Source organism: Mercenaria mercenaria, chromosome 15, assembly GCF_021730395.1.
Source record: "Mercenaria mercenaria strain notata chromosome 15, MADL_Memer_1, whole genome shotgun sequence".
NCBI classification, from domain to species: Eukaryota; Metazoa; Mollusca; class Bivalvia; order Venerida; family Veneridae; genus Mercenaria; species Mercenaria mercenaria.
Genome location: NC_069375.1, coordinates 39,468,023 through 39,495,332, shown reverse-complemented (window position 1 = coordinate 39,495,332; position 27,310 = coordinate 39,468,023). Strand labels below are relative to the sequence as shown.

Genomic DNA, 27,310 nt, shown 5'->3' with positions numbered 1-27,310 from the left:
GCGCACGACATCTTATCTCGAGCGATCAACATATTATCTCGAGCGATCAACATCTTATCTTGAGCGATCAACATATTATCTTGAGCGATCAACATTTTATCTTGAGCGATCAACATATTATCTTGAGCGATCAACATCTTATCTTGAGCGATCAACATCTTATCTCGAGCGATCAACATGTTATCTCGAGCGATCAACATATTATCTTGAGCGATCAACATCCTATCTCGTGCGCACGACATCTTATCTCGAGCGATCAACATGTTATCTTGAGCGATCAACATATCATCTTGAGCGATCAACATGTTATCTTGAGCGATCAACATTTTATTTTGAGCGATCAAAATATTATCTTGAGCGATCAAAATATTATCTTGAGCGATCAACATCTTATCTCGAGCGATCAACATATTATCTTGAGCGATCAACATATTATCTTGAGCGATCAACATCTTATATCGAGCGATCATCATATTATCTTGAACGATCAACATATTATCTTGAGCGATCAACATCTTATCTCGAGCGATCAACATATTATCTTGAACGATCAACATATTATCTCGAGCGATCAACATCTTATCTCGAGCGATCAACATATTATCTCGAGCGATCAACATCTTATCTCGTGCGATCAACATATTATCTTGAGCGATCAACATCTTATCTTGTGCGATCAACATCTTATCTCGAGCGCACGACATCGTATTTATATATATTACGGCCCTTTGTGTGTGCATTAAGGTCATCAGTAAAACTAACGGACAAGTTGTTAATTAGGGTCCCGCCTATTCCGCTATTATTTAAACTTCCCACAAGTACATGTACAAGTTTATCACATCAATTGGGAAAGCAATGCATATAACTGGTCATCATATCTTCAAAATCAAATGAACATAACCAATGATGCATACTGCATGTTTAGAACAGCAACAAATTTCAGTTCGACTGATAAATTCGCGCAGAAAAGTTGCATGTATGAATTAAGGGAAAACAAGGAAAATCGTTTAATATATGGGCGAAGTATGGAAGCCCTGGAGGGACAATTGATTTCCGTACGTCCCACTTCTGACTTCTAACTTTTGCACTTCTCACTTCCAACTTCTTGACTTCCTACTTCCTACTTCTAACTTCCGCAGTTTTGACTTCTAACTTCCTGACTTTCGACTTCCGACTTCCTGACTTTCGACTTCTGATTTCAAACTTCCACACTTCTTACTTCCGACTTCTTGACTTCTTACTACTTCCGACTTCTTGACTTCTTACTTCCTTCTTCTAACTTCCGCACTTCTGACTTCTAACTTCCGCACTTCTAACTTCTAGACTTTCGACTTCTGATTTCCAACTTCCACACTTCTTACTTCCGACTTTTTGACTTCTTACTTCCCTCTTCCAAATTCCGCACTTCTGACTTCTAACTTCCGCACTTCTGACTTCTAACTTCCTGCCTTTCGACTTTTGATTTCCAACTTCCACACTTCTTACTTCCGACTTCTTGACTTCTTACTTCCCTCTTCTAATTATCGCACTTCTGACTTCTAACTTCCACACTTCTGACTTCTAACTTCCTGACTTCCGACTTCCAACTCCGCACTTCTGACTGCCAACTTTCCTTTTTGGAAGTGGGAAAGTAAGAAGTGTGGAAGTTGGAAGTCGGAAGTATGAAGTCAGGAAGCTGGAAGTCAGAAGTGCGGAATTTTAGAAGTCAAAAGTGCGAAAGTTAGAAGAAGGAAGTAAGAAGTCAAAAGTCGGAAGTAAGAAGTGTGGAAGTTGCAATCAGAAGTCGAAAGTCGGGAAGTTGGAAGTCAGAAGTGCGGAAGTTAGAAGTGTGGAAGTTAGAAGTAGGAAGTCAAGAAGTTGGAAGTGAGAAGTGCAAAAGTTAGAAGTCAGAAGTCGGAAGTACGGAAATCAATTGTCCCTCCATGGCTTCCATAGCGAAGCATACATACTATTTTTTTTCTCAAGGACTTAAATTTATTTCTTTGCATCATCACTGATTTTTTGCTGCCTTTTTTTTTATCAGTTTCCGTATTTAAATGTCTAACCCTGCAAAAATGTGAAACGGTTATAAGTATAATCTAAATAAAAACAAAAACGGTGGCAGCCGTATGTTTTTACTAATGATCTGAATTCACACAAAGGTCCTTAATAGATATTGATAAGATGACGAGAAAAGACGTTGATCGCTCGAGATAATATGTGATCGCTCAAGATAATATGTTGATCGCTCGAAATAAGATGTTGATCGCTCGAGATAATATGTTGATCGCTCAAGATAAGATGTTGACCGCTCAAGATAAGATGTCGTGCGCACGAGATAAGATGTTGATCGCTCAAGATAATATGTTGATCGCTCAAGATAATATGTTGATCGCTCAAGATAATATGTTGATCGCTCGAGATAATATGTTGATCGCTCAAGATAATATGTTGATCGCTCGAGTAAAGATGTTGATCGCTCAAGATAAGATGTCGTTCGCACGAAATAAGATGTTGATCGCTCAAAATAATATGTTGATCGCTCAAGATAAGATGTCGTGCGCACGAGATAAGATGTTGATCGCTCAAGATAAGATGTTGATCGCTCAAGATAATATGTTGATCGCTCAAGATAATATGTTGATCGCTCGAGATAAGATGTTGATCGCTCAAGATAAGATGTCGTTCGCACGAAATAAGATGTTGATCGCTCAAAATAATATGTTGATCGCTCAAGATAAGATGTCGTGCGCACGAGATAAGATGTTGATCGCTCAAGATAAGATGTTGATCGCTCAAGATAATATGTTGATCGCTCGAGATAAGATGTTGATCGCTCGAGATAAGATGTTGATCGCTCAAGATAAGATGTCATGCGCACGAAATAAGATGTTGATCGCTCAAGATAATATGTTGATCGCTCGAGATAAGATGTTGATCGCTCAAGATAATATGTTGATCGCTCAAGATAATATGTTGATCGCTCGAGATAAGATGTTGATCGCTCAAGATAAGATGTCGTGCGCACGAAATAAGATGTTGATCGCTCAAGATAATATGCTGATCGCTCGAGATAAGATGTTGATCGCTCAAGATAATATGTTGATCGCTCAAGATAATATATTGATCGCTCGAGATAAGATGTTGATCGCTCAAGATAAGATGTCGTGCGCACGAGATAAGATGTTGATCGCTCAAGATAATTTAATCCTAAAAAAATAATTGCATGTCCTAAACATACCACCGTACATTCCGAATAAACAGTTATATCAATTCTGTATTTACTATATTCTTCAAGAATTGTAAAGGTGTACTTACGTTTTTAAAGGTGCAACACTATATTCTTCAAGAATTTTAATAGTGCACCTTTTTAAAGCTGTAACATTGTTAAAACAAAGTTGTATGTCCTTTACTAAAAGATTATACCTTAATATATTTTAAGATAGCTGTATTATTTTAAGGGTAGCAGTTTCCAGTCAGCAATCTGCGTATATTTTAAGGTATTGATATTAATATTTAAAGTAGCAGTCCTAAGGCAGTGAGTTTTATATATTTTTAATAGATAACGAAAATAAAGTAAAATAAGGTGACATACATCCTTAGCCAGCACTACAGACACTATCTTTCAGTTTAGCCTGTCCTGGAACAACCTAAGCATATATGACATTATACATTCCTTGTGAAAATGAACTGGTGCCTTAAGCATGTTTTATTCAGCTGAAACACTCGGCACTCTAATGTCACATATTCCAATTACAATCAGCACACCAGACATCACTGACTAAAGAGAAGACACAAACAAAAGATAATAGAATATTCTATTAAAAGATTTAAGTTTTTTATTTATTTTCAATTTCTATGTTTTGGAATAATTGCAGTAAAAATTCTATCTATATTGTTTATTTTTTTAGTATAGGCAATAACAGTTGATATTACTATCTATATTTTTTTATTTTGTCTTGTAAATAAAACAGGGGGAAGTGTTGTCATAAAACGATCTATATTATTTAGTTTCTTTTAGTGTAGACTGTGCTTTTTCATTTTTTAATTTCCGTTTGTATGGGCAATAACAGTTGAAATTACTATCTAAATTTTTTTGTTTCTCTTGAAAATAAAACAGGGGGAGTGTTAGTCTATAAAACGATTCTCAGGCCGAAAGTTCTTTTACATAAGTTATTGATTAATACAAGCCCGTTTCCTTCACCTATTTATTATCAAGGAGCTATTAAATCAGCAGCGGGCGACTTTAATCAATCATTTATCTTTACACCCAGAAGCCATGCAAAATTTTAGCCTTGTGTTCAGACACTATGAAAACTTAAATACCAGTCTGCTTTATTAGAATACATATACATTAAATCGAAGGACTGGTTAAATTGGTTATAAATGAAATGGCACATACCTCTGAACAGTTTTCAATGACATTTTTACTTCTAAATTTCTATATCATGACGCACAGTCCGTTTCTATAATGTATCCTTTCTTGGCGGATTATAGCCGAACATGACTACACTATGGCGCAGTGTTCACAGGGGCAGCATGCATATTTCACAGTCTAAATGGATATTTCTAAAGAAAATTCGACTATAAGTATTGTAAAAAATAGCAATGAAATCATAATAATACTATGCAATTCATAATACTTTACATAAACTTGATCGAGTTGAGTAGAGTTGAGTCACAGCCTAAAACTTGGCAAATTGAACGCTTCGTCGTTATCGTCTACTTCCGGTAGGATCTCTCAGGTAAAAACACTCGGGTATGTTTACGAATTATGTCTATGTCTCATTTTTTAAAGTGATCATTTATATCGTCTGCTTCGTTCACCGGAAGGCACGGACTGTAGCTTTCCTGCCGTACCACAACCGTATTTTAGTTTGAGTAAAGTGTATACTAACCTAGGGGTCTATATAAAATTTTACAAATTATCATAAGTAACTGACCAACATGATCAGAATGCCGGCTGATGTAAAAAGTTATATTGTCTGTATTAGAAAATTTAGCTATACATGTAGTAGTTATGACGATACTGGATCTGGTACTCTAACTGCCCATTTTCATCTATCACTCGACTGTCACTCGACTTTCGAATTGTGACGATAATCGATAAATACTGGTGAAAAACTATATAGGATTTAAGAGAACAGAGATTTTAAAATTTCACCATAGTCACAAGAATATGCAACTATTTAATAAATAAACTGTAAAATATCAGCATTCGGATATAGTGATTGTACCTACATTATTGCCTCTAGAGACTGTATATCTACTGAAATCATGCCTATCATATGACACTTCCTACCTGAACAAAAACTGGAAACTAAAAAGGCGGGGGGGTGGGTGTTAATAGAAAAAAAACAACATTACTTGTAGAAAATCTAAGAAGGAGACCAAAAATGAACACTGAAAATTCTAGGAATTGGCATGGTGTAGACTAAAAATATCATAGTGAATTCACTTAAAATTCAAGAAATGCTTTACCCGTGATTTAATAAATATCAATTCTCAGGTAGAAAGCTTTATACATATGTTTTTTGTTATTACAGGCCCACTCCCCCAGCGAAAAACAGTTTATTTTGTTATCACCAAGAGATTACGCGGGACTTTTATAACATTGTATGTATTTGTATAGGTTGGCGTGGCACTTATAAACAGTGACCCTCACCGCTGTATTCATGAATCATCTAGCATCAAGTCGTAATAATGAAATGAATGAACTAGCACGCAGAAAAGTGCTATTCAAATATTCCAAATTGAAATGTAACCACAAAGTCACTGCATCCGAACGCGTTTAATATATCATGAAATGTTACTGGAACCATCCTAGTAATTTTATATTTATTGCTTTAATGACAACTGAAAATGTATCGAAATACAAATTCTAAGTTTGTTTTATTATTATAAACTTCAGCGGCTGTAAACGTGTAACGATTGTTTCCTGCTATAAGTATTAGAATGCTTTGAAACTTATATGTTTCATAGTATTTTTTAAATATAATCAGCTATAACTATGGATCAGTTGTTTCTGATAATGATTTAGCTGATTGAAATTCCTGACCTGTTTGTTTAAGTTATGCTGTAGATTTTCGTTTCGGTAGGACACACATGCACCTGTTTATAGTACTTTTACATAAGATTTTGCCTCACTGGGGTTTTATTTTCTTTCTTTTAAAGAGAAAATCTCTTTAGGGTCACTTTAAATATATTTTGGAGTTTTCACAAGCGTAAAGTCGTCACCGTAATCAAGAGTAATATTGTATGTTTTCTTATACTAATTTGCAGAACACTACCTCTCCCTAGCGAGATATCATATAAAAGTGTGCTTAATTTATGGTTTGAGCTCTTTAAATGTCGCCTGATTTAAACAACCAATTGAAATAAGATCATAAATCCTACTGCAGCGTAACTTGCGCAAATACACAGTCATGCTATTTCGACATCTTGTCATATTTTGAAATGTTTTCATTACAATGTTACATGAATTTTGTCAATGAGTTTTGAGGGTATGGTACTGATATATTTTCTTCTTCTTCTTCCTCTTCTTCTGTTTTATAGACATAAGATCACTTTTACTTATTATTTTGTGAACAAGCTATATGTTATGGATCAAATGGGTTTTCCAATGGGCAAAATCAATGGATTGTGTGTATTAAATGGATTAGCTTGCATGATTCAGTCTTTGAAATAAGTATTTTTGTTGCTTTATTAAAAATATGTTCACTTATGGAACCATACAAAAATACATAAATGGGTTAAAGTAACTGCAGATTCGAAGGAAAACAATGCACTCGGCCCGTATGGTCTCGATCAATAATTTTCTCGAACCCACTGTTACGCGTGGTTTATTCTGTTCATAGTTATTGAAGTTCTCCTTGCAGTTAGATGTAAATGATATCTGCGGTCGTTTATGATCGTTTGGTGGTTATTATACCAGAATTATGCCGTTTAGTAAACACCAATGTTGTCCTTTCTGGGGATATTTAATATCTACTATAGTTATTTTTTGTCTCTTGGTCTCAATTTTGGTACGATTTTTCAACTAGAAATTTGCATTAAATTATGTCTCTCTCAATTTACGCCCCGGTGGGTTGAATACGGTGTTCCGTTTGGACAATCGTGACTTTTTAATAATACTAATACTAAATAATACTAAACCGCGATGCACGATAATACGATGACGGAAACGCGATGGCACGAAGATGAAACAACGATGGTACGATGGTGAAAACGCGATGGCAAGATGAAGAAATCGCGATGGTGCGATGGTACGATGTTGAAATGTCGAAGTAATATCGCGTTTTCATCATCGTACCATCCCGTTTTCACCATCGCATCATCGTGCCATCGCGTTTTCATCATCGTACCATCGTGCCATCGCGTTTTCATCATCTTACCATTGAGTTTTCACCATCGTGCCATCGCGTTATCACCATCGTAACATCGCGTTTTCACCATCGTGCCATCGCGTTATCACTATCGTACCATCACGTTTTCACCATCGTACCATCGCGTGTTCACCATCGTACCATCGCGGTTTCACCATCGTGCCATCGCGTTATCACCATCGTACTATCGCGGTTTCACCATCGTACCATCGCGTTTTCACCATAGTACCATCGTGTTTTCACCATCGTACCATCGCCTTCCAGTTAGGAATGCGGAGTTCCCTGCACTTGAAATTTTGTCAACAATAGATGAATATATCTCAATGTATTTTATGAGAAGAAATTTACCATATAGATTCTGCTGTTTTGCAAAATGTTTTACAAAATGTTCAGTGCTCAACTCATTAAAACTGTGTAAAATCTTCAAGGCCACGTCCTTTGTATTTTATGCATGCATGAAAGTAAATAAAAAGCTGGGTGTAATAGTCACATGATATTATTCAAACTCAGTTTATTCTTGTTAGGATGTAGAAGGTACATAGTGCAATGTGAAAATGAGATTGTATCAAGCCTGTATTACTGACACATATACTGTACAACTGCGCATGACCACCGGAAGGCGATGGTACGATGGTGAAAATGCGATGGTACGATGGTGATAACGCGACGGTACGATAGTGAAAACGCGATGGTACGATGGTGATAACGCGATGGCACGATGGTGAAAACGCGATGGTACGATGGTGATAATGTGAAGGTACGATGATGAAAACGCGATGGCACGATGGTGAAAACGCGATGGTACGATAATGAAAACGCGATGGTACGATGATACGATGTTGAAAACGCGATGGTACGATGATGAAAACGCGATATTACATCGACATTTCACCATCGTACCATCGCGATTTCATCATCGTGCCATCGCGTTTTCACCAGCGTATCATCGTTGTTTCATCATCGTGCCATCGCACCATCGCGTTTTCGTCATCGTACCATCGTACATCGCGGTTTAGGATTCAATAAAATGTCACGATTGTCCAAACAGAACACGGTAGTTTAAAGTAGTCAAAAGATGCGTAATTATTACCTAGTGCTAAAAAGTCGGGGAAGTACTAAGAGCCACAAGCTTGGACTTAGTGCTCATCCAGCTTTATGTTACATGAAGACATGCAATTCTCCCCTTTGCATTATTTGAGACATAAGTGAATCAGGTTGAATATCATTTTAGGATATATTAAATTTATTTTATATCAACAATTCTTTAATGGATATCAAAAATTTATTTTAAAATATCAATAGACTTTTTTTTATCTTATTTGTAGATCTATGTCTTTATGTGACACCGTCCGTTTCTTTGTTTGTAAAGTAAACCTCTGCGAAGACATGCATGCTGTTTACAGTTGTTTGGCACAGAAACAGAAGAAAATCGACAACTCATGCACATAACTTGTCAATTTTTCCTCGTCCACAAATGCATTACTTTTTATCATTTTACCATTAAAAAAGACGAGAATGTGTGAGATACGTTGGAATATGAAACAGTTTAAGCTTTAAATTCATGTGCGCATTATGGGTTTTCGATTTTATATCAATATAAAGGACAAAAAATAAATGTCAGGAGCGTCAAAAAGTGAGAAGTCAGACTTTATTTCTTCGAGTTGACTTGTAACGGCTATGGCATGTGGTGAAAAAAAAAACTTTTTGAATGGACATTAACAAATAAACAAAACATTTGAGATAAAAATGTTCATCACTTAAGGTTGATTAAGGCATGCAAGAAAAAGAAAGACAATCCGTTATCATCAACAGAGTTATATTTATATTTGTACAGTTCAGTAACAAACAGTACTACATTTCTGAAAAGCTTGAAGAATACACCCAACCCAAACGTATCACAAAAGGGAATGTATTATGACCAATGGGTCATTTCACATATACGCCGACACCGAACCGAAACGTAATCAAATGCTATTTGCTCAGTCTGAAAGCGTAAATAAAAGATATATATATATATATTTTTTTGTAATTTCATGGGAGGAAATTTAAAAGGTCATATTTGATAAGAGATAAATACTTTTAGTCAGAAAGGCACAGCAAAATATTTTAGGATAATGAAACCTCAAAGTGTTATTGCTGCTAGTAATTATTTCATCATGGAAATACCACTGAAATGTCAATCGTGCACATGGCATATGAGGTAATCACTCCTGGGAACTTAACTCGCCTTGTTGTCGGCAATATTTCATGAGTTAAAAGTTTTGGATCTGGTTTTTTTATGTACATTTGATATATTCTCATTTTGTCTGCCCCACTCAATGGATTAGCTAAAAGTTTTAACAATTCTCTTTTATCACCATGAATTATTCTTCCATTTTATTTTGCATTTCAAAGTAAATTCTTTTGTGTACTTGTGAAACTAAAGTTATTTAACTTTAAGATATTTTCATAATTAAAAGTGTTTTGCTACACTTTCTGCCGGTCTAACAAGGCTAGATTTTAATCTTTGAGTAAGCTTAAACTTTTCCCGTAAAACTGAATAAAATTTGAGCTTTTGCGAGGATTAATTTTTATAAAATTATCAAAAATGATAATGCAGCAAACACTCTCAGTTATAATGGAAATGACATCTACAACAAATAGATATTGTGGTAAATTGTAAGAAGTCTCAGTTTCAGCTGGAATGGCGAGATCAGACTGTAGAAATATATAACAAAAAGGAAAACATAACTAGAGTCATTCAGCGTTTCACTCATCAACAAATACAAGGTTGATAAACATAACGTTCTGGTAATTTGTTTTGAAAATTATAATCTTGCAGTGCCTAGTATTGTGAAACAGTCAAAATTTCCAGCTTAAAATGTATGGTTGTTAAATAATCATGACGACTATCACATTTATCAATGCGGGCGAAATAAAATGAAAAAAGTAAATTTTCTATTTTTGGCACCACTTCTGTAACTTTGAACACAATGCCTAGTTAGAAATCACCTCAAACATTAATAGTAAAGAGTGGCAAATTTACTAGATTTGTCTTATGGTATGGGCATTGTAAGGTGTGTGTGTTCGGGTTAAACGTCTTTTTCAACAATTTTTCAGTCATATAAACGACGGTGTCTACTTGTAGCAGTGAGCACAATGCCCAACTTTATAGTGCTGCCTCACCGGAATATCACCGTAGACACGGGACATGATACCCCACCCAGTCACATTATACTGACACCGGGCTGACCAGTCCTAGTACTATCCTCTTTATGCTGAGCACCAAGCAAGGAAGCTACTAGTACCATTTTTAAGTCTTTGGTATAACGCGACACAGGCCAGGGAACGAACCCACGATCTCCCGCACTCGAAGCGGACGCTTTACCACTAGACTACCGAGGCGGTTGGGCATTGTAAGGACATAACAATTAGTCAACGGTGACAATATAAATTTGTCGACTATCAAGTCTTTGACCATTTATTTATGATAAGTCAACGTCGTTATTAATCAGCACATCACTAACAGTACCTGTAATTGTTCATTTTCGTTTGAATAATCAACAGCTTAGGAACTTGCACTCTGTAGATGCCCCCTATAATTTTAGAGGTCACTATTTTAAAGATCAGAGGAACATTGAGACTTAAAACGTTTTCCGATCAACAACTAAAGCATAGCTGACCTCTCAAACTTGTTTGGTTTGTTGATGTGGCTGGTGATTTGCTGTTATTAGGTCAGAACACAAGGTAAAAGTGATCTTAAGGTTGAAAATTTTCTGTAAAAGTTTTAAATGACAGCTATTATAGTTGGTTCTTTTTTAGATCGATCAGCACGACATTTTTGTTTTGTTTGTGGTATTGTTTAGTTCTTCAGCTTGAATATTTCGACTTGGGCGGTTTTTGTAGCTTCGGATATTGTTTTATCACCCCTTTAATATGATGCCTGCTTTTTAATTTTGTCTTTTGGCAGTTCTTAGATCTTCCCATTGTTTTCTTGTTTAGGGCAAGCACATTTTGTAAAATTGGGACCATACGCCGTTTTTCTTGAAATTGCACCCTGTGCTTCATTTAAGGTTCCATGTACACCGTCGTATGACACACATCCGCGGATGTCTCTAAATTATTTCTAGTACTTGAAACATGTGTAAACGTTGAATTCTGTTCATCCCGGGGCTAGAGGGTGTGGAGGTAGCGTGCAGTTCCAATACCGTCCATGAACAGGCTCAATCAAACTTAGCCTGCAATATTTACATTTTTGTCGTGTTTGGCAACCCGCGCAGTTTCCAGTTTTTACAATTTTATTATCACAGCCGTGTGGTGGACTTAAAATGTTTCCCGGTACATTCAGTCAGACCCACCCAATAATCCCACTTTCGTAGGCTTGAGTATAGTTTAATCACCCATTTGATACGGTGCCTTCTTTTTAATTTTGTCTTTTGGCAGTGTCTGTGATATGCAGGCTCCATAACCTCAGATCCACTCTCTAAATTCTATTTTGTTTAGGGCAAGCCCATTATTTTAACAGGGGACCATTCGTCGTTTTTTATGGAATTACACCCTGTGTGTCATTGAAAATTCCACGTACATAGCCGTATGAACACACTTAGGGATGTCTCTAAACTGTTTAAGCTCTTGTAAAATGTGTAAATGTTTGAGTTCTGCTCATCACGGGGCTAGAGGGCATGGACGGTAGCACGCATTCGCCATACCGTCCATGTTCAGGTTCAATCCAATCGAGCCATCAACAGTTTCATTTTTTGCCTGTGGAGTTTCGGCTTCTTTCCATTTTTTTTTCAATCTTATATAGTTTTAAATCTGCATTGCCATTTGTATGGATTTATTGTTGGTATTTGAAAGTGGATCAACAGGTTTATGTCACCGAGTTGACCTATGATCCTCAAGATCACATCGGTCATGATCATTGCATGACTTCTATTGAATCTTTAATCAGTGGGTCAAGATCACTGTCATAGTGGCTGATAGTACAAAAACCATTTCCGCTCAATATCTTGAGAACTCATTATCGTTAGAGCCTTAATCTTGGCAGGCATATTTCTCATGGACGATGTGTCAAAGTGTCAAACACAATTAATAGAAAAACCGTTTTCGTTCAATATCTTAAGAATGCATTAGCCTTGACCTTTTTCTTGTTCAAAATCAAGGTTCCAGTGACTGTAAATCCTTTCAAGGTATTTAGAGCGATTCCATTCTGTGACTGTCAACCTTTGCAAGGTACATAGCAAGTGGACAGTAGAGGAACACTTAGAGGTCAGACGGTCAAAGGTCATGGTCACAGGGACTGTACAAGAACCTTTAATGAACTTTTTACATAGGACATCCCTTGGCAAGCACATTACTCATGTGTAGTAAATGACCGCTAGTGATTTGAGGTCCGCGGGTCTAAGAGTAAGTTTACATTGACCGTTAGTTAAAAGAACATTTACAATGGAACCAGTCATCGTCACTTGCGTGCGAAGTGATCTAATGGGCGTATTGTATGATAGTGGTAGTCATCCGTCCGTTTGTTTGCATTTGAGTTTCCGCTCAATAAAAGGTCCTTATCTCAAAGGTCAAGGTCGCATATGTTGGTTAAGTGTCATATCAGATCTGGTCCGGACCATAACTAATATGCAGAAAGCAACTTTTTTATATTTATTTAACAGAAATAATTGTCTGAATAAGACAGAGTGGTGCGTGCTACATTAAGGTCCCTGTCCCAAAAGTCAGTGTCACATTTGGGGGTCAGATGTAGTTTTAAGACTTGTCCTGGTCAGCCGTAACGTTGAATAAAGCATTTTTTTCATCCGGAAGAAATGTTTGCATCATTGCATCAATAAGAGGGCAAACACGAAGTTCGTATCTCAGATGTTCAATTTACACTTAGGGTCAAACATTATTTAAGTGCTTATACGCACCGTAACGTTGACGTGCATAAAACAGTCATATTTTGTCAGAAATGTCAGAAATGTAATGTTTGCTTCAATGAGATAGGATGTCGTGTACAAAACGCAGACCCCTTTGTCAACGTTCAAGGTCACACTTACGGATCAAACGTCATTTTAGGGCTTGTCCGGGCGGTAACTTGGACGTGCAGGGAACGATATCTTTTCTTTGGCAGAAATGTTTATTTTCTTGAGAGGGAGTGTTTTGCAAACTGTGACAGGAAAAGCCGTACCGGCGACAGTAACCATCAGAACAAATCAACACCCTTTACAATATTTACAAATTTATTTACATAAGATGATTATTAACAATGAATAGATAATATGAAAAAAAAACTGATTATAAGAAAGAAAGAAAAAAAATTCAAAAGTTCAGTCTCACTAGAAACAAAGTTCTGACAAGTCAATTTTTATGTGACGTGGCACAGTTCTTTCATTTAATTGCGAAATTTAAGTAGCACAAAAAATATATAACGTATCTTCAAATCAAGTCCCTTGTAACCGTGAATACGTTGATTCCGTTTTGGCTCCCTATGGTGGTAGGTGATTGCATCCCTGAGCTGACTTAAGAGGATAACAAAAATCAGCGTCTTGGCGGTTTACGGCACAACCATGGGACGAAAGCTCTGCGCTGGCAATATCACATCCAGACGACTGAAGACAAGTGAACCTCGGGCATTGTACTTCCGGGTTATGACATCACCAGGAAAAATCGTCTGGCGGAAGAAGCTAAAATATATAACATATGGTAAGCACCATAGCAAAACAAATAAGTCAGGGCATAAAACTGCCCCTTTGGGTACACCATACCTCCGTAGGCTCCCATAACTAATACGTACAAAATATATGTGCTACTAAGTTTAGACGTCACGGGATTAAAATACGTCACTAATTACTTCCATTATTACAAAAATTACTTACTTAAAAGACTAAAGTTAAAGTATGAACAAGATATGAAAAGTTTATGATGAAAAAAATAGATACGGAAATGATTAACTGCAGCTATTATTTACAACTACAAATTAACAAAATTCAATGTAAATCAAACGTTATACAATAATTTGTATCAATATAATGTCTAATGTCATACAACAAAACGGACATTGTATGTATATGCAATAGACTGGCACACAATTTCATATTACAATAATATAAATTACATACATGGTACTAGACCTGCCATATAGATTTAACATTACAATGCAATGTAGTAATGGCGTTCCATAATTACGAAATGTTTGACATATGTTTCTGAAACTGTGCTTTACAATTATCATGTTACAAATTTCAGTACAAATTTTACATCTTATATAAACGAAACATTTTAGATTCCTCTTTCGAAATAATTTACAAAAGTCTGAAAAATAAATTATCCTGACATACCGAAACTAGCTAAAATCATATGCCGAAAAGTAAACGTTACAGCATTCTGTAGAATGCACAAAATTTACCAAATAAAAATCGTAATGCAAAAATCATACAAAAATCTAACAAATAAACTTCTTACCTCGATCGAGCATAAATTTCTAGCAAGAAAAATTAATCAGACATAGATTCGTCTATAATGTCGGAAGGTGGTGTGCGCAAGGCATATCGAGTCCAGTCTATTTGAAGGGTAATGTTCCGCCAAATACTAAATTTCATGGGATTCACGGCTTATGCGTGAGCTCCGACTATTTGCTATTTTGCACGGAAATCATGATATAGCCGGGAAATCTGACTACTTTGTCGCGGATTGAAATTGACAATTTGAGGCCCGTTATAGTGGTTTTGGGGATAAAAACGTAAATTACTGAAGATAAAATATCTACTTTCTTATTACTGAACCGAATTTGATGAAATTTACATGGAAATTTAAGTTATGAAATACAGAAAATATGAGAGGTATTATGCGTGAAATCTGACATTTACCTCAATAACTCAAAAATTTACAAAAAGATGATGCAATACCTGCATTTACACTACAGATACAATAAGGCCCGTATATCAATTTGTGACACAAACCCTAGGCCCCTATCTCAAATGCCAATATCACACTGGGGGTTAGTGGTCAAACGTCATGTCAGATCTTGTCTGTGCCGTAAGTATTTTTTTTGGAGCTTTTATAAATTGGCTGAAATGTTGAGTCATTAAGGCGGTGTTTCCCTTTGGGTATCAATATTCAAGTGTTTTATAAGATGTGTATACACCCAAGATAAGCGGACTGTCAGTTGGAAAAAGGAGTGTCATTTGGTCATTACTTAGAGGAAAAATGTTATATATTGCCATGTTATAAAATTGAATTATCTTAAACTAGGATCTGTTTCTTTACAACAAAAAGGTAAAAACAATAAACGGAATGATATTACCATTATGTACATGTAGTCGCATTGTTTTTCAAAGCTGCCCACACAGATCTACTGATCGTGGGGTCGTGAGTTTGACTCCACGGCGAGGCGTATGTTCTCGGTGACGATTTAATGAAATACATTGTGTCTGAAATCATCATCCATCTCTGATTCATAATTATGTAAAAGTTGGCAGTTACTTGTAGAAAACAGGTTAGTACAGAATCCAGGAACACTTGTTTCGTTAACTTCTAGATGTTACATAACTGAAATACTGTTGAAAACGGTGCTTATACCCAAAAGAAAATATTAAAATAAAAAAGAACATGGCTTTATCGTAATTTTAAATCTGATCTGGAGCCCGATTTTTTTCCAGCGATTTTTTTAGCTAGAGCATTTTTTTTTTTTCAATATATTGAAACAAGTAGTTTTTTCATAACAATCCCAGATCTTTCCCCAGAATATCAGATTGGTCGACCCTTTATGCAAGAACCGTTCAGAACAAAGGGAAAGCTTGTTATGAGCAGTACAGAGTAGCAACATGCAGCTTGAAAAAATAAACAAAACGTGTAGATTTCCCGGAAGCACAGATCACCCAAAACGCAGCCAGAGAATACTCGTGCAATTATTATATAATCGTTCTTATTCTATATTGACTTGCATCGACAAATATGCACTCGTTCTTTACAGGAATAATATTACGTTCCTAATGTGGTGCAATATTTCCGCTGCAGAACTCCAGCATAGCTTTTGATACAAAGAAAAGTACCTATAAGAATGAAAATTGGACCAAATATATTGATATAGATAACATGCTGTCAGTCATAAAGCTGAAATATTTGCATATTTGTCGATACTTATCTATGCATAATTGCATATCAATATAGAATACGAACGACTATGTAATAATTGATAGAGTATTCTCTGGCTGCGTTTGGTGTTTCACCTTAGACCCTAGTTTACGTACGTGGAACGCATCCACGAATTCATATCAATTTTAAAGATAGATTCTATCAAAATTTGAAATTTAGAGTTTGGTTACCGTTCAGGTTGGTTACTTTGATATGTTATGAGACAATGTATGAACGATGATAGATATTCCGTACTAGGTTATATCCGTGTAAAATATAAATTGGATTTCCCCCACTGTATACTTCTATTTTTATTTCCCTTAAAATTATGTCTTCGGATGAGATGTGACCAGAAATTTGAATTGTAAACATAGTTGTTTGGCAATTCCGAGTGTGAATCGAATAAGGGTCATTTTTGACGTCAGCGCGTAGCACTTAAGTAAAGGCGGCTATACCAACTGCACAATGTCGAATAGCAAAATCATATGTCACTTCTAGTTGATACAGAAGAAAGGAACTTTACGCGAAACAGCCTATGTGCATTATGTGCAAGAGTCATGGTAACAATATACTTGCAACATTTTACCCCTTTATCCCACCTGAGTAATGCTCAGGTGAGTTATTGTGATCGCTCGATGTCATCGTATGTCTGTCTGTCTGTCGTCATTTAGTTTGTGTATGCGATAGAGACTGTATTTTTCAATTGATCTCCATGAAATTTTGATAAAATGATTGCCTTGATAAAATCTAGGTAAAGTTTGAATATGGGTTATCTGGGATCAAAAAGTAGGTCACTAGGTCAAGTCAAAGAAAAACATTGTTTATTCGATAGAAGCTGTATTTTTCAATTGATCTTCATGAAATTTGGTCAGAATAATTGCCTTGATAACATCTAGGTCGAGTTTGAAAATAGGTCATCTGGGATCAAAAACTAGGTCACTATATCAAATAAAAATAACTTGTGTATGCGATAGAGGCTGCATTTTTCAATTGATCTGAATGAAATTTTGTCAAAATGATTGCCTTGATAAATTCTAGGTCAGGTTTGAATATGGGTCATCTGGAGTTGATAGCAAGGTCGCTAGGTCAAATCAAAGAAAAACCTTGTGTATGCGATAGAGGCTGTATTTTTCAAGTAATCTTCATGAAATTTTGACAAAATGATTGCCTGGATGAATCCTAGGTCAAGTTTGAACAAAGGTTATCTTGGGTCCAAAGCTAGGTCACTAGGTCAAATAAAAGAAAAACCTTGTGTATGCGAAAGAGGCTGTATTTTTCAATTGATCATCATTAAATTTTGTCAAAATGATTGCCTTCCATTTGATAAAATCTAGATTGTGTTTGAATATCGGTCATCTTGGATCAAAAAGTAGGTCACTAGGTCAAATCAAAGAAAAGCCTTGTGTTTGCGATAAAGGCTGTATTTTTCAATTGATCTTCATGAAATATCGTCAGAATGATTGCCTTGATAAATTCTAGGTCAAGTTTGATATGGGTCATCTGGGGTCAAGAACTAGGTCACTAGTTCAAATCGAAGAAAAACCTTGTGTATTCGATAGAGGCTTTATTTTTCAATTAATCTTTATGAAATTTTGTCAAAATGATTGCCTTGATAAAATCTAGGTCGAGCTCGAATATGGTTTATTTGGGGTCAAAAAGTAGGTCACTAGATCAAGTCAAATAAAACTTTTGTGTGTGTGATAGAGGCTGTATTTTCAATTGATCTACATGAAATTAAGTCAGAATGATTGCATTGATAAAATCTAGGTCTTGTTTGAATATGGATCATCTTGGATCAGAAAGTAGGTCACTAGTTCAAATCAAATATACACATTGTGTATGCGATAGAGGCTGTATTTTTCAAGTGATCTTCATGAAATTTCGTCAGAATGATTGTATTGATGAAATCAAGATCAAGTTTGAATTTAAATCATCTTGGATCAAAAAGTAAGTCACTAGGTCAAGTCAAAGAAAAACAATTTATTATTCTGTATTTTTCAATTGATCTTCATAAAATTTGGTCAGAATGATTGCCTTGATGAAGTCTAGGGTGACTTTGAATATGGGTTAACTGGGGCCAAAAGATAGGTCACTAGGTCAAATCAAAGAAATACCTTGTGTATGCGATAGAGGCTGTAGTTTTCAATTGATCTTCATGAAATTTGGTCAGAATGATAACCTTGATGTAATCTAGGTCAAGTTCGAATATTGGTTATCTGGAATCGAAAACTAGGTCACTAGGTCAAATCAAAGAAAACATTTTGTATGCGATAGAAGCTCTATTTTTCAATTGGTCTTCATGAAATTTGGTCAGAATGATTGCCTTGATAAAGTCTAGGGTGAGTTCGAATATGGGTTATCTGGGCTCAAAAAGTAGGTCACTAGGTCAAATCAAATAAATACCTTGTGTATGCGAAAGAGGCTGTAGTTTTCAATTGATCTTCATGAAATTTTGTCAGAATGATAACCTTGATGTAATCTAGGTCAATTTGAATATTGGTTATCTGGAATCGAAAACTAGGTCACTAGGTCAAATCAAATAAAACATTGTGTATGCGATAGAAGCTCTATTTTTCAATTGGTCTTCATGAAATTTGGTAAGAATGATTGCCTTGATGAAATCTAGGTCGAGTTTGAATATAGGTCATCTGGGGTTAAAAAGTAGGTCACTAGGTAAATCAAAGGAAAACCTTGTGTATGTGATAGAGGCTGTATTTTTCAATTTATCTTCATGAAATTTAGTCAGAATGATTGTCTTGATAAAATCTAGGTCATCTGGGGTCAAACACTAGGTCACTAGGTCATATAAATAAATACTTGTTTAAACACAAGAGACCACATTTTTGGTTCAATTCTAATGAAAATTGGCCAGAATATTTGTTTCCATGAAACCTCTATGTCAAACATGTTTACACTGTTATTGTCTGTTTCTCAGGGGAGCGACTTAGGGCCAAGTTGGCCCTCATGGTTCTGTTACCGTTGTTGCGGTAATGACGTCGGGGTAATTATTCATGTTAATATTCTAGCATTTTCATTTCACCACTTTTGGAAAAATGTCAATTTCAATAAAGCCTTTGTCATGTTGTATTTTATTCCAGACTCTATTTTTTTGACATAACATTTAGAATATTTCAGCACTAAAGTAATATACACATGTAAGATTTTTCCGAAATATCCATGGTCAAAAATTTATTGAGGGACTTTTCGATGAAAGCTGCCCATAGAATTGAAATGAATTAAGATATCTTCCAAATTAAGAGTTCCTAACTGCTGGAGACCTAAGAAATGCTGCATAACTTATATCTGGAAGTGCAATGAATAAAAACCCTTGTAATCAATCAGTTATGATACAAACAATCAATTCAGAGGTGAAACAGACTGCGTGAAATACGAAATACATACGTTTAATACACATTTTCTTTTGATGCTAAGCCTTAAACTAAAATACAAGTACAATATGTGAAGTTCAATGCCTTCAAAAACCTATATAAAATTGCTTGGAAAGTAAATGAAGTAGTTTCACACACTATTATTATACCATTATTATAAGCTTTAGATGTGTATAAGTTTCTAGACCCGATACTGTCTTCGAACAATTTGCCACGATCGATAGCAATATTTTACACCAGTAGCATGCGCAGTCGCTATTGTGCACTTACTTGTTAAAGCTCAATTTAAAGCTGGTAGCATGTAGGGAAAAATGTATATTCGGAAATCTTGAATTATGGTTTAAACTATGTAAATTTTTCAGTGTAAATATGTTTTTGAGTTCTGTACGGTAAAAGACTAGACTAAGTGCTGATTTCATGTGCAGAAATCGAAATAATGAAGGATATATTCACCATAGCAATCACTTTGCTATATATAGGTAAAATATACTATATTTTCACTGATGTAAATAAAAATACTATTTTTTAAAGAAATTAATGTGTATCCTACATAATATCCTCTGCAAACATAAAACTAAGACACATTTGATTTTCTTTGTATTTTACACATAGATATGCGGCCACTACGGGAGAAACTCTCATAATGAAGAATTTTACGTGGGTATGCTAAATATCACACGTACCGTATCAATGTGATTTGCACTAATTTAAATGTGGATGTACTTACTTTTATAATCAAACATTAAATGTAGTAAAAGCTGTTTCGAAAGGTGATTTTTTTGTTCTTTTTTTTTTTTTCCGAATCACATTAAGTCGTGGTCAGGGGGAAAGCTAAAATTTCAAAAGAATCATAAATTAATATAACTTTGAACATTTTCGGGGACGAGTATAGTATTACACATACAAGACTCTTCACTTCATACCATTTTTTTTCTGTTCGACGAGTTGTTTTCACGATGAAATTAAACAAAATAACGGTTTCATAATACTAAATGTTGAGACAAAAATGTTCCAAATACCTATATATTGAACGCTAAAATACTAAAAAAGTAAGGCAACGTCTATTTCTGGCAAATATTTCTTTCTTGCAACTTGTGCATTTTGATATTATACATTAATCATTATCATTTAATGTCATCAAATGTTGTGGTTTCTTGTGTGATACTCGGAGCATGATCTTAGTGACATGTGCACACGGAGCTCATGTTGTAGTTCAATTTAATACAGAATCAATATAATGTAAATAAAAAAGGATAATGGATGCAAAAGTAAAATGTGAACCACCATTTTTGCGAAAGAGTCAACCTTTTCAAAACTCAGCACAATCTAATTTAATTATTCGAAGAACATTTAGTGCAGTTTATTCATCCGATTTTATGCGTCGACGTAATTGATGTCACACATTGGTTAAAGTTTTGCATACAAGTTAATGTCTACTTAAGGTATAGGTCCATGTTTCGGAGAATAAAGTTCGAACGTCATCAAATCATAGAAGAAAGCATTGTTTTACATGAAAATTTAACAGCGTATAAAACATTTATATTATTCTACAAAACTATTGTCAATTCACTCATATATATATTGAATTCTGGAAAGGGACTGCATGAAGGGGCCACACTTCTGGACAGTTCAGCGCCTTTAAAAACTCACCATTTTTTAAAAGCTGTTACATGTCTTCGTTTTGATGCATTTGTAACATCGTGCGGTGTTAAAACTTTACATAACTAGGTAAAACATCGTTTTTGACAATTGTTTACATTTATTTCTTTACAAATGGCATTCTTATTTAAAGGGGGACAACTCATTTAGAATATTTTAAGTATCCAACTCTGTGGGACAGAACAGTAAAACATGTATTGGACAGATAAGTTGTGTGTCGAGTTGCTGTTCATTTACTAAAATAATCTGTTGTTTTGTGATATACTGCTAAACCTTAACCACTGCATCTGCTCGATTGAAACACAATTCTTCTTTTTCATCATTTCTTTTTTGAACATACTAAGTGTAATACCCATGTAAAGAACTCTTGGTTGAAATTTTCAGATTATGGCCCTTATTTGACTAATTTTTAAAAAAGATTTAATTTTGAATGCAAGTTGTTATCCTTACATTAATAAGAATCTGAATTCTAATAGAACATATAAATCGTACAGCTTATCCTGTTATTTTCGATATTGAAACTCAGAGGTAGTCTAATAATTGCGCTGTCTTGTGGAAAAAAATACAAAAAAGTAGAAACTCGCAGAAGTTTTGGTATTAAAATTATTGTCAACTTTCATTCATAGGCGTTTACTGAAGTATTGGTACAAATTAGCATTCCGCTATTTCTTTACGGTGGAGTCAACGAAATCATACCGCACAGACTGCAATAAAAGAAACCTCGGGTGACATAAATACGTCACGTGATACACGATGGCGTTTGCTGCGTAAAAAGTTTTTTTTCCTACAACTGTCGAACTACAGTACAATGCAGTATATCCGAATATAATCAATCGGAATAAAAATTTCACGTGCGGTAATATACAAGGGCTCCACATAGGTCATGTATCAAGTGTCAAAAAAATATGTATATTGCATTTTGACATTTTGAGCGTATTTGTATAGCATGATGTCACACATAACATCCAAAGTACAATATTCATTAGGAAAAGTCAAGTTCGAATAACGTACCACCCGGTCAAACAGTAGCACATAACAGTCTATCTGCGGATGTGTACATTAAAAAAATATATAGACAAGTTTCAAGTTTATTGATAAAATGCAGGGTCCATAAGGTAGATATAGTACCTAAAATTTCATATTATGAAAAACAGTTAAAAAAGTAACGTTGATTGCTTATATATATATTATTTAAGACCAAATAAAGTACTCAAGTCTTGATCTGATCATTTTCAAGCATGTTATTGATGATTTTCTGAAACTTCTTATTTAATTTCCATGTACTCGCTCTTGCAGATAGCCCTACCGTCCTACCTATCTAGCCATTGATAAATATTTAATCCCCAATTATAACTGGATTATTGCAGAAAAAAACTTATGTCAATGCAAAAGAATTGTCAAATTATGCATATTTTATGATATCACAAAATGTTTTAAGACTGATAAAATAGATTCAGATCCACTATTTAAGCTGAAATTTAGACATAATGTTATTTATACCATATTACATATCATATATAAAAACAAGAAAAAACTCTTTAGTATTTACCATGTATTACTAAATGGACATTTAAATGAAATGACTTATCACTAAGATTTTAACCATACAGTTACTGCATTCTGCCTTTTAATTTTCGTCGTACAGATGTAAATGTAAGTTCAGGGTACTAGGATTATTATTTGGGTAATTGATTATTCTCTAGTACTATGTCTACCATAAGGGCATGTGACATACATGACATATAACACAATGTAGCATAGTAATATCTGATAGCAAGACAATTATTTTATTACCAAATAAGTTGTGCAATATCAGTGTGACATTTACTCAAATGGAAACACTCATTTCGATAATGGTGTCATATGAGATGTGGTTTTAAGCTGAAAATCCAGTTGCATTCGACCTACTGACCTTCAGGCTGAGCGGGCTTAACCATAATTTCCCTGATACAAATCACCTATATAATTTCGTTAAAAATAACATTGAGTTGTCTCTTTGACTAGCTGAAACAAGTGTTCGGAATGCTGTTGCGGGTTAATACCACTTAAAATAGAGATTTACCCTAAGCCCTACACAACGGAAACAATCTTTTGTAGAGTGAAATTGTTTAGTGAACACCGTTTGACAATCCTAATCCTGTCCAAATTATATCAGTGCAATAGAAAAGCAAGCTACTCTCTGGCTCGCGGATTTTGCTTTTTTTTCGCGTTACCACCGGCACAAATATTTACCCTGAGTGGAATCACTGCTGAGGACTATGATAAATCGCGATGATTTTGTAAGACCCCGCGATTTATTAGATAAAGTATCCACGGCGACTCGCGATGTAAAAGCCCAGCGGGTCGCGCTGAATTGCGATGGATCGCGGTGAATGACCGGGAGTCATCGCGAAATCCAAGTATGAATTGCTAAGGCGCATACTTATACATATAACGAATGATATTAATATAAACTATTTGCAACCGCGTTTATTGCAAAACAATCTTAAAAACTAATTAATGTGTTTTTATAAAATTTTACTTTAATTTGCCAAATACACTTTTGATAGCTTTATGCAATAATATTAAAAATGATAATTTTACTTCAATCACGAAAACGAAGACTATGATAGGAATTAAATAAAAGCCACGCCGTTATTTCAAATCTAGTCTAATTCCTTTAAATTGGTTTGCTACAATTATACTTGGTATATAAAAGTATTATTTTATTTATTTTCATATGAATATAAAGAACGTTCTGCAATGTTTGTTTTTAGTTAAAACAATCACACGCTACGAATTGATAAAAGTTATTCAATAGTGTATGTAGACTTAACATTTAATAGATTCTTATCTAACAATTTATCAAATTGCCGGAGTATTATCAGGCAATATCTTAAAATGGTCAGTGCTTTTCTAGGCATTATATAAAATACCTTACATTTTTAGGCAATTTACATAATGACCAACTACTTTAGTCATTTTGTAAAATGCCTTAATTTTCAGACAATATGCCTAAAGTTAGAAAATGCCTGTAACATATACAAATTTAACGAAAATATATTTTATCAAGATAAATTTGAACACCAATTATTCTTTTTACACCGGCTATACTGCACTGGTAATACATAATATCCAGGTTATAAAAAAAAATATAACGTGTGATTCATTATTGTTGATGATAATTTTAAAAACATACTTCAAGTGTTTAACAGGTATATTATAAGAAAAACGTTCTTTTCATACCACGGGTATTATTTATCATAAACGTGATCATATATCGGCAAAAGTTGGCTAAGAAGACAATATAACGCCTGCTTGTAGCTTACGCGTTTTTAAAGGAATACCTAGCACATAAAGAAACTTAAGATTTTTCTACTTCATACAAAACAAAGAGTTTATGCGCCAAATTAAAGGGTTACCTTCGTAATTTTTATTTTACTATATTATAATAATAAGAGAAGAAAAATTATTAGGCATTTTCTGTATTACATCCCTTTATCTCAGAACTTACTTTATCTTTTTTTATCTTAAAATTTAGTTTTATTTTAAATTTAGTTTTATTATATATACATGTATCTAGCGGAATGTCATATTACATTCACCGACATAATTTTAAAAACCCTTATATTGATCGCGTAGACTGTTCGTATTGCAGTGTAAAGCAACTGCATACATATCATTGATCTAAAAGAGGTTCATTGATATATATGCCATTTATCTTCCATTTTCATTCATATTTACTATCGTCAGTTTTGTCATTTCTTGTGCAGGTGAAACTCAGTAATCTGATTTTAACCTGTTGTGTTCTATTTCAATAACTATGCATGATTGTACGTTTATCATAGATATATTTAATAATTCTTTTGTAGTTTTTTATATATATAAATAAAAAAATCAATTACACTGATATGATATTTTTCAATTAAAGGTGATGAAAAGCCATTTACTTTTCATTTTTCCCCTAAATAATTAATGCTAAACTTCCTGTCAGTTTACATGTATATGCATTCTGCACTGTATATAGCATTTATATAGACATTTTCTTGCCTTTAAATCGCGGCGATCCACCGCAATTCACCGGGAACTGCCGGCACTTCACCGCGATGCGCTGCGATACACCGCGATCGAGTTATTGCTTTTGGTCTCGGTGTAAGCTGTTAAATATATTACGGGGATGCAGTAAAAAACGCGCATCCCCTCGGCTCATAAAAGTGTCCGCGCCAGGGTCCAATCGCGGGGAAGCACGGACTGAAAAATCCGCGAGCCAGGGACTGTATCTATGGTACCTGCTATACATGATAACACAGCCATGCATCTAACAGTCCTAAAATTGTTTTCTTTGATTTTCTCATAATTCTAGATATTTCTCCCATACTTTGAGGCATATATACTGGTGTATTCACTTAGAGATGTTTTGGATGCGATTGAAAAACAGATTAATGGCGATATATACCAATCTGTTCCGTAATGACTTAAGTTCATTCTAAGCCATGTCACCAATCATAATTCTGCGACTGAACTGAATTATGACGTCATCAAAACAGTGGCCATTTTAAAAATTAAATCCATCATCATTTTCGAATGATTGATCGGAGTTTATTTCTTTTTTTATGCTAAAAGGGAGGCTTTTTGTAGTTTACAACGTGCTCTTACATAATTATTGAGCATTAAGCTGTTTTAAATTAAAGGAACGCCATTTATACAATATTAAAGATACATTATGCCCAAATTTCATATTTGAATATATGAACAATTATCCCTATTATTAAAAGGTGATTATAGTACACCTTTAAAGGGACGTAAAATAAAACAAAAGCTTTTGTGAGGTAACTTCAATGCGTCATAATAATTAAATGTAAATAAAAAAAATCGAAACCTGTTTTGATATTATTCAATAATAATAGTTTCACATATAATTGAAAACAGTAATAATAATAGATTAGAAAAACTTAAGACCAAAACACCAACACCTCACAGGGACTTGAACTCAAGGCCCTTCAAATATGTTTATTAACATATTATAAAACAATTCTACAATTTGACCTTCACGTATTTTTCTGAATGAGTGAACTCTTTTCTTTCTAATGATATCTTGTCTTGCTACTCAAAGCAGATGGACACAACAATAGAATAAAAAAATATATAACTAATCTATCTTTCACATTTAGAACTTACTTTCTACTTTCGTTGTAGTTGTTGTGACATTCATATATCTTCGCTATTGAACCATTCAAATTGATGTGTCGCGAAACCCTGCAACCATGAAATATTGCTCTTCCGTAAAATATACACAACATTCAATTAATACTTACATGATGTCTTTGGAACATTTACTATCGTGTCAGAAATGTTTAAGCATCAGTATACAACACATCAATAAATTTGCTTCTATCTTTTTTACAAGTTTTAACTTCTGTATGTTAATATCTTCTTTGTAACGTTGTTTTAAATATCACTGTTTAACACCTGTAAAGATATATCAAAATGTCTGATAACAAAAAGCCCCAATAGCATAACATTGGAAACAATGATTGATATGCTCGAACGGTGGCAAATTGTATCCTTGCACATATGCAACACTTTTCTACCATTCGAGAACTCATTTAATATCATGATCGTGATTTCTTCGACAAACACTGACTTTGCATCTTGGTAAAGAGATTGTAACAGAGCCGCGGCAAAAGAAGCACAATGGATCGGTCTAAAATCAGATACGAAACGATTATTGTGCTAAAGCAATAGAGTCAAATGTGACTGAAAAAAAAACGCCCTAAGTAATACCTAGAATGATCCTTTAAGGAAAAAAAACTTATTTGT

General features: G+C 34.6%; 1 protein-coding gene across 1 annotated transcript in view; it reads left to right on the top strand.

Moving 5' to 3' along the window:
- Positions 1–20,127: 20,127 nt before the first annotated feature.
- LOC128548763 (uncharacterized) overlaps positions 20,128–27,310 on the top strand; it is a 111,127-nt gene continuing 103,944 nt past the window's right edge. The window contains exon 1 of the mRNA XM_053524195.1: positions 20,128–20,331. Within this exon, the coding sequence (XP_053380170.1) occupies positions 20,289–20,331 (43 nt within the window). The 5' untranslated portion in view covers positions 20,128–20,288. The remainder of the gene's footprint in view (positions 20,332–27,310) is intronic.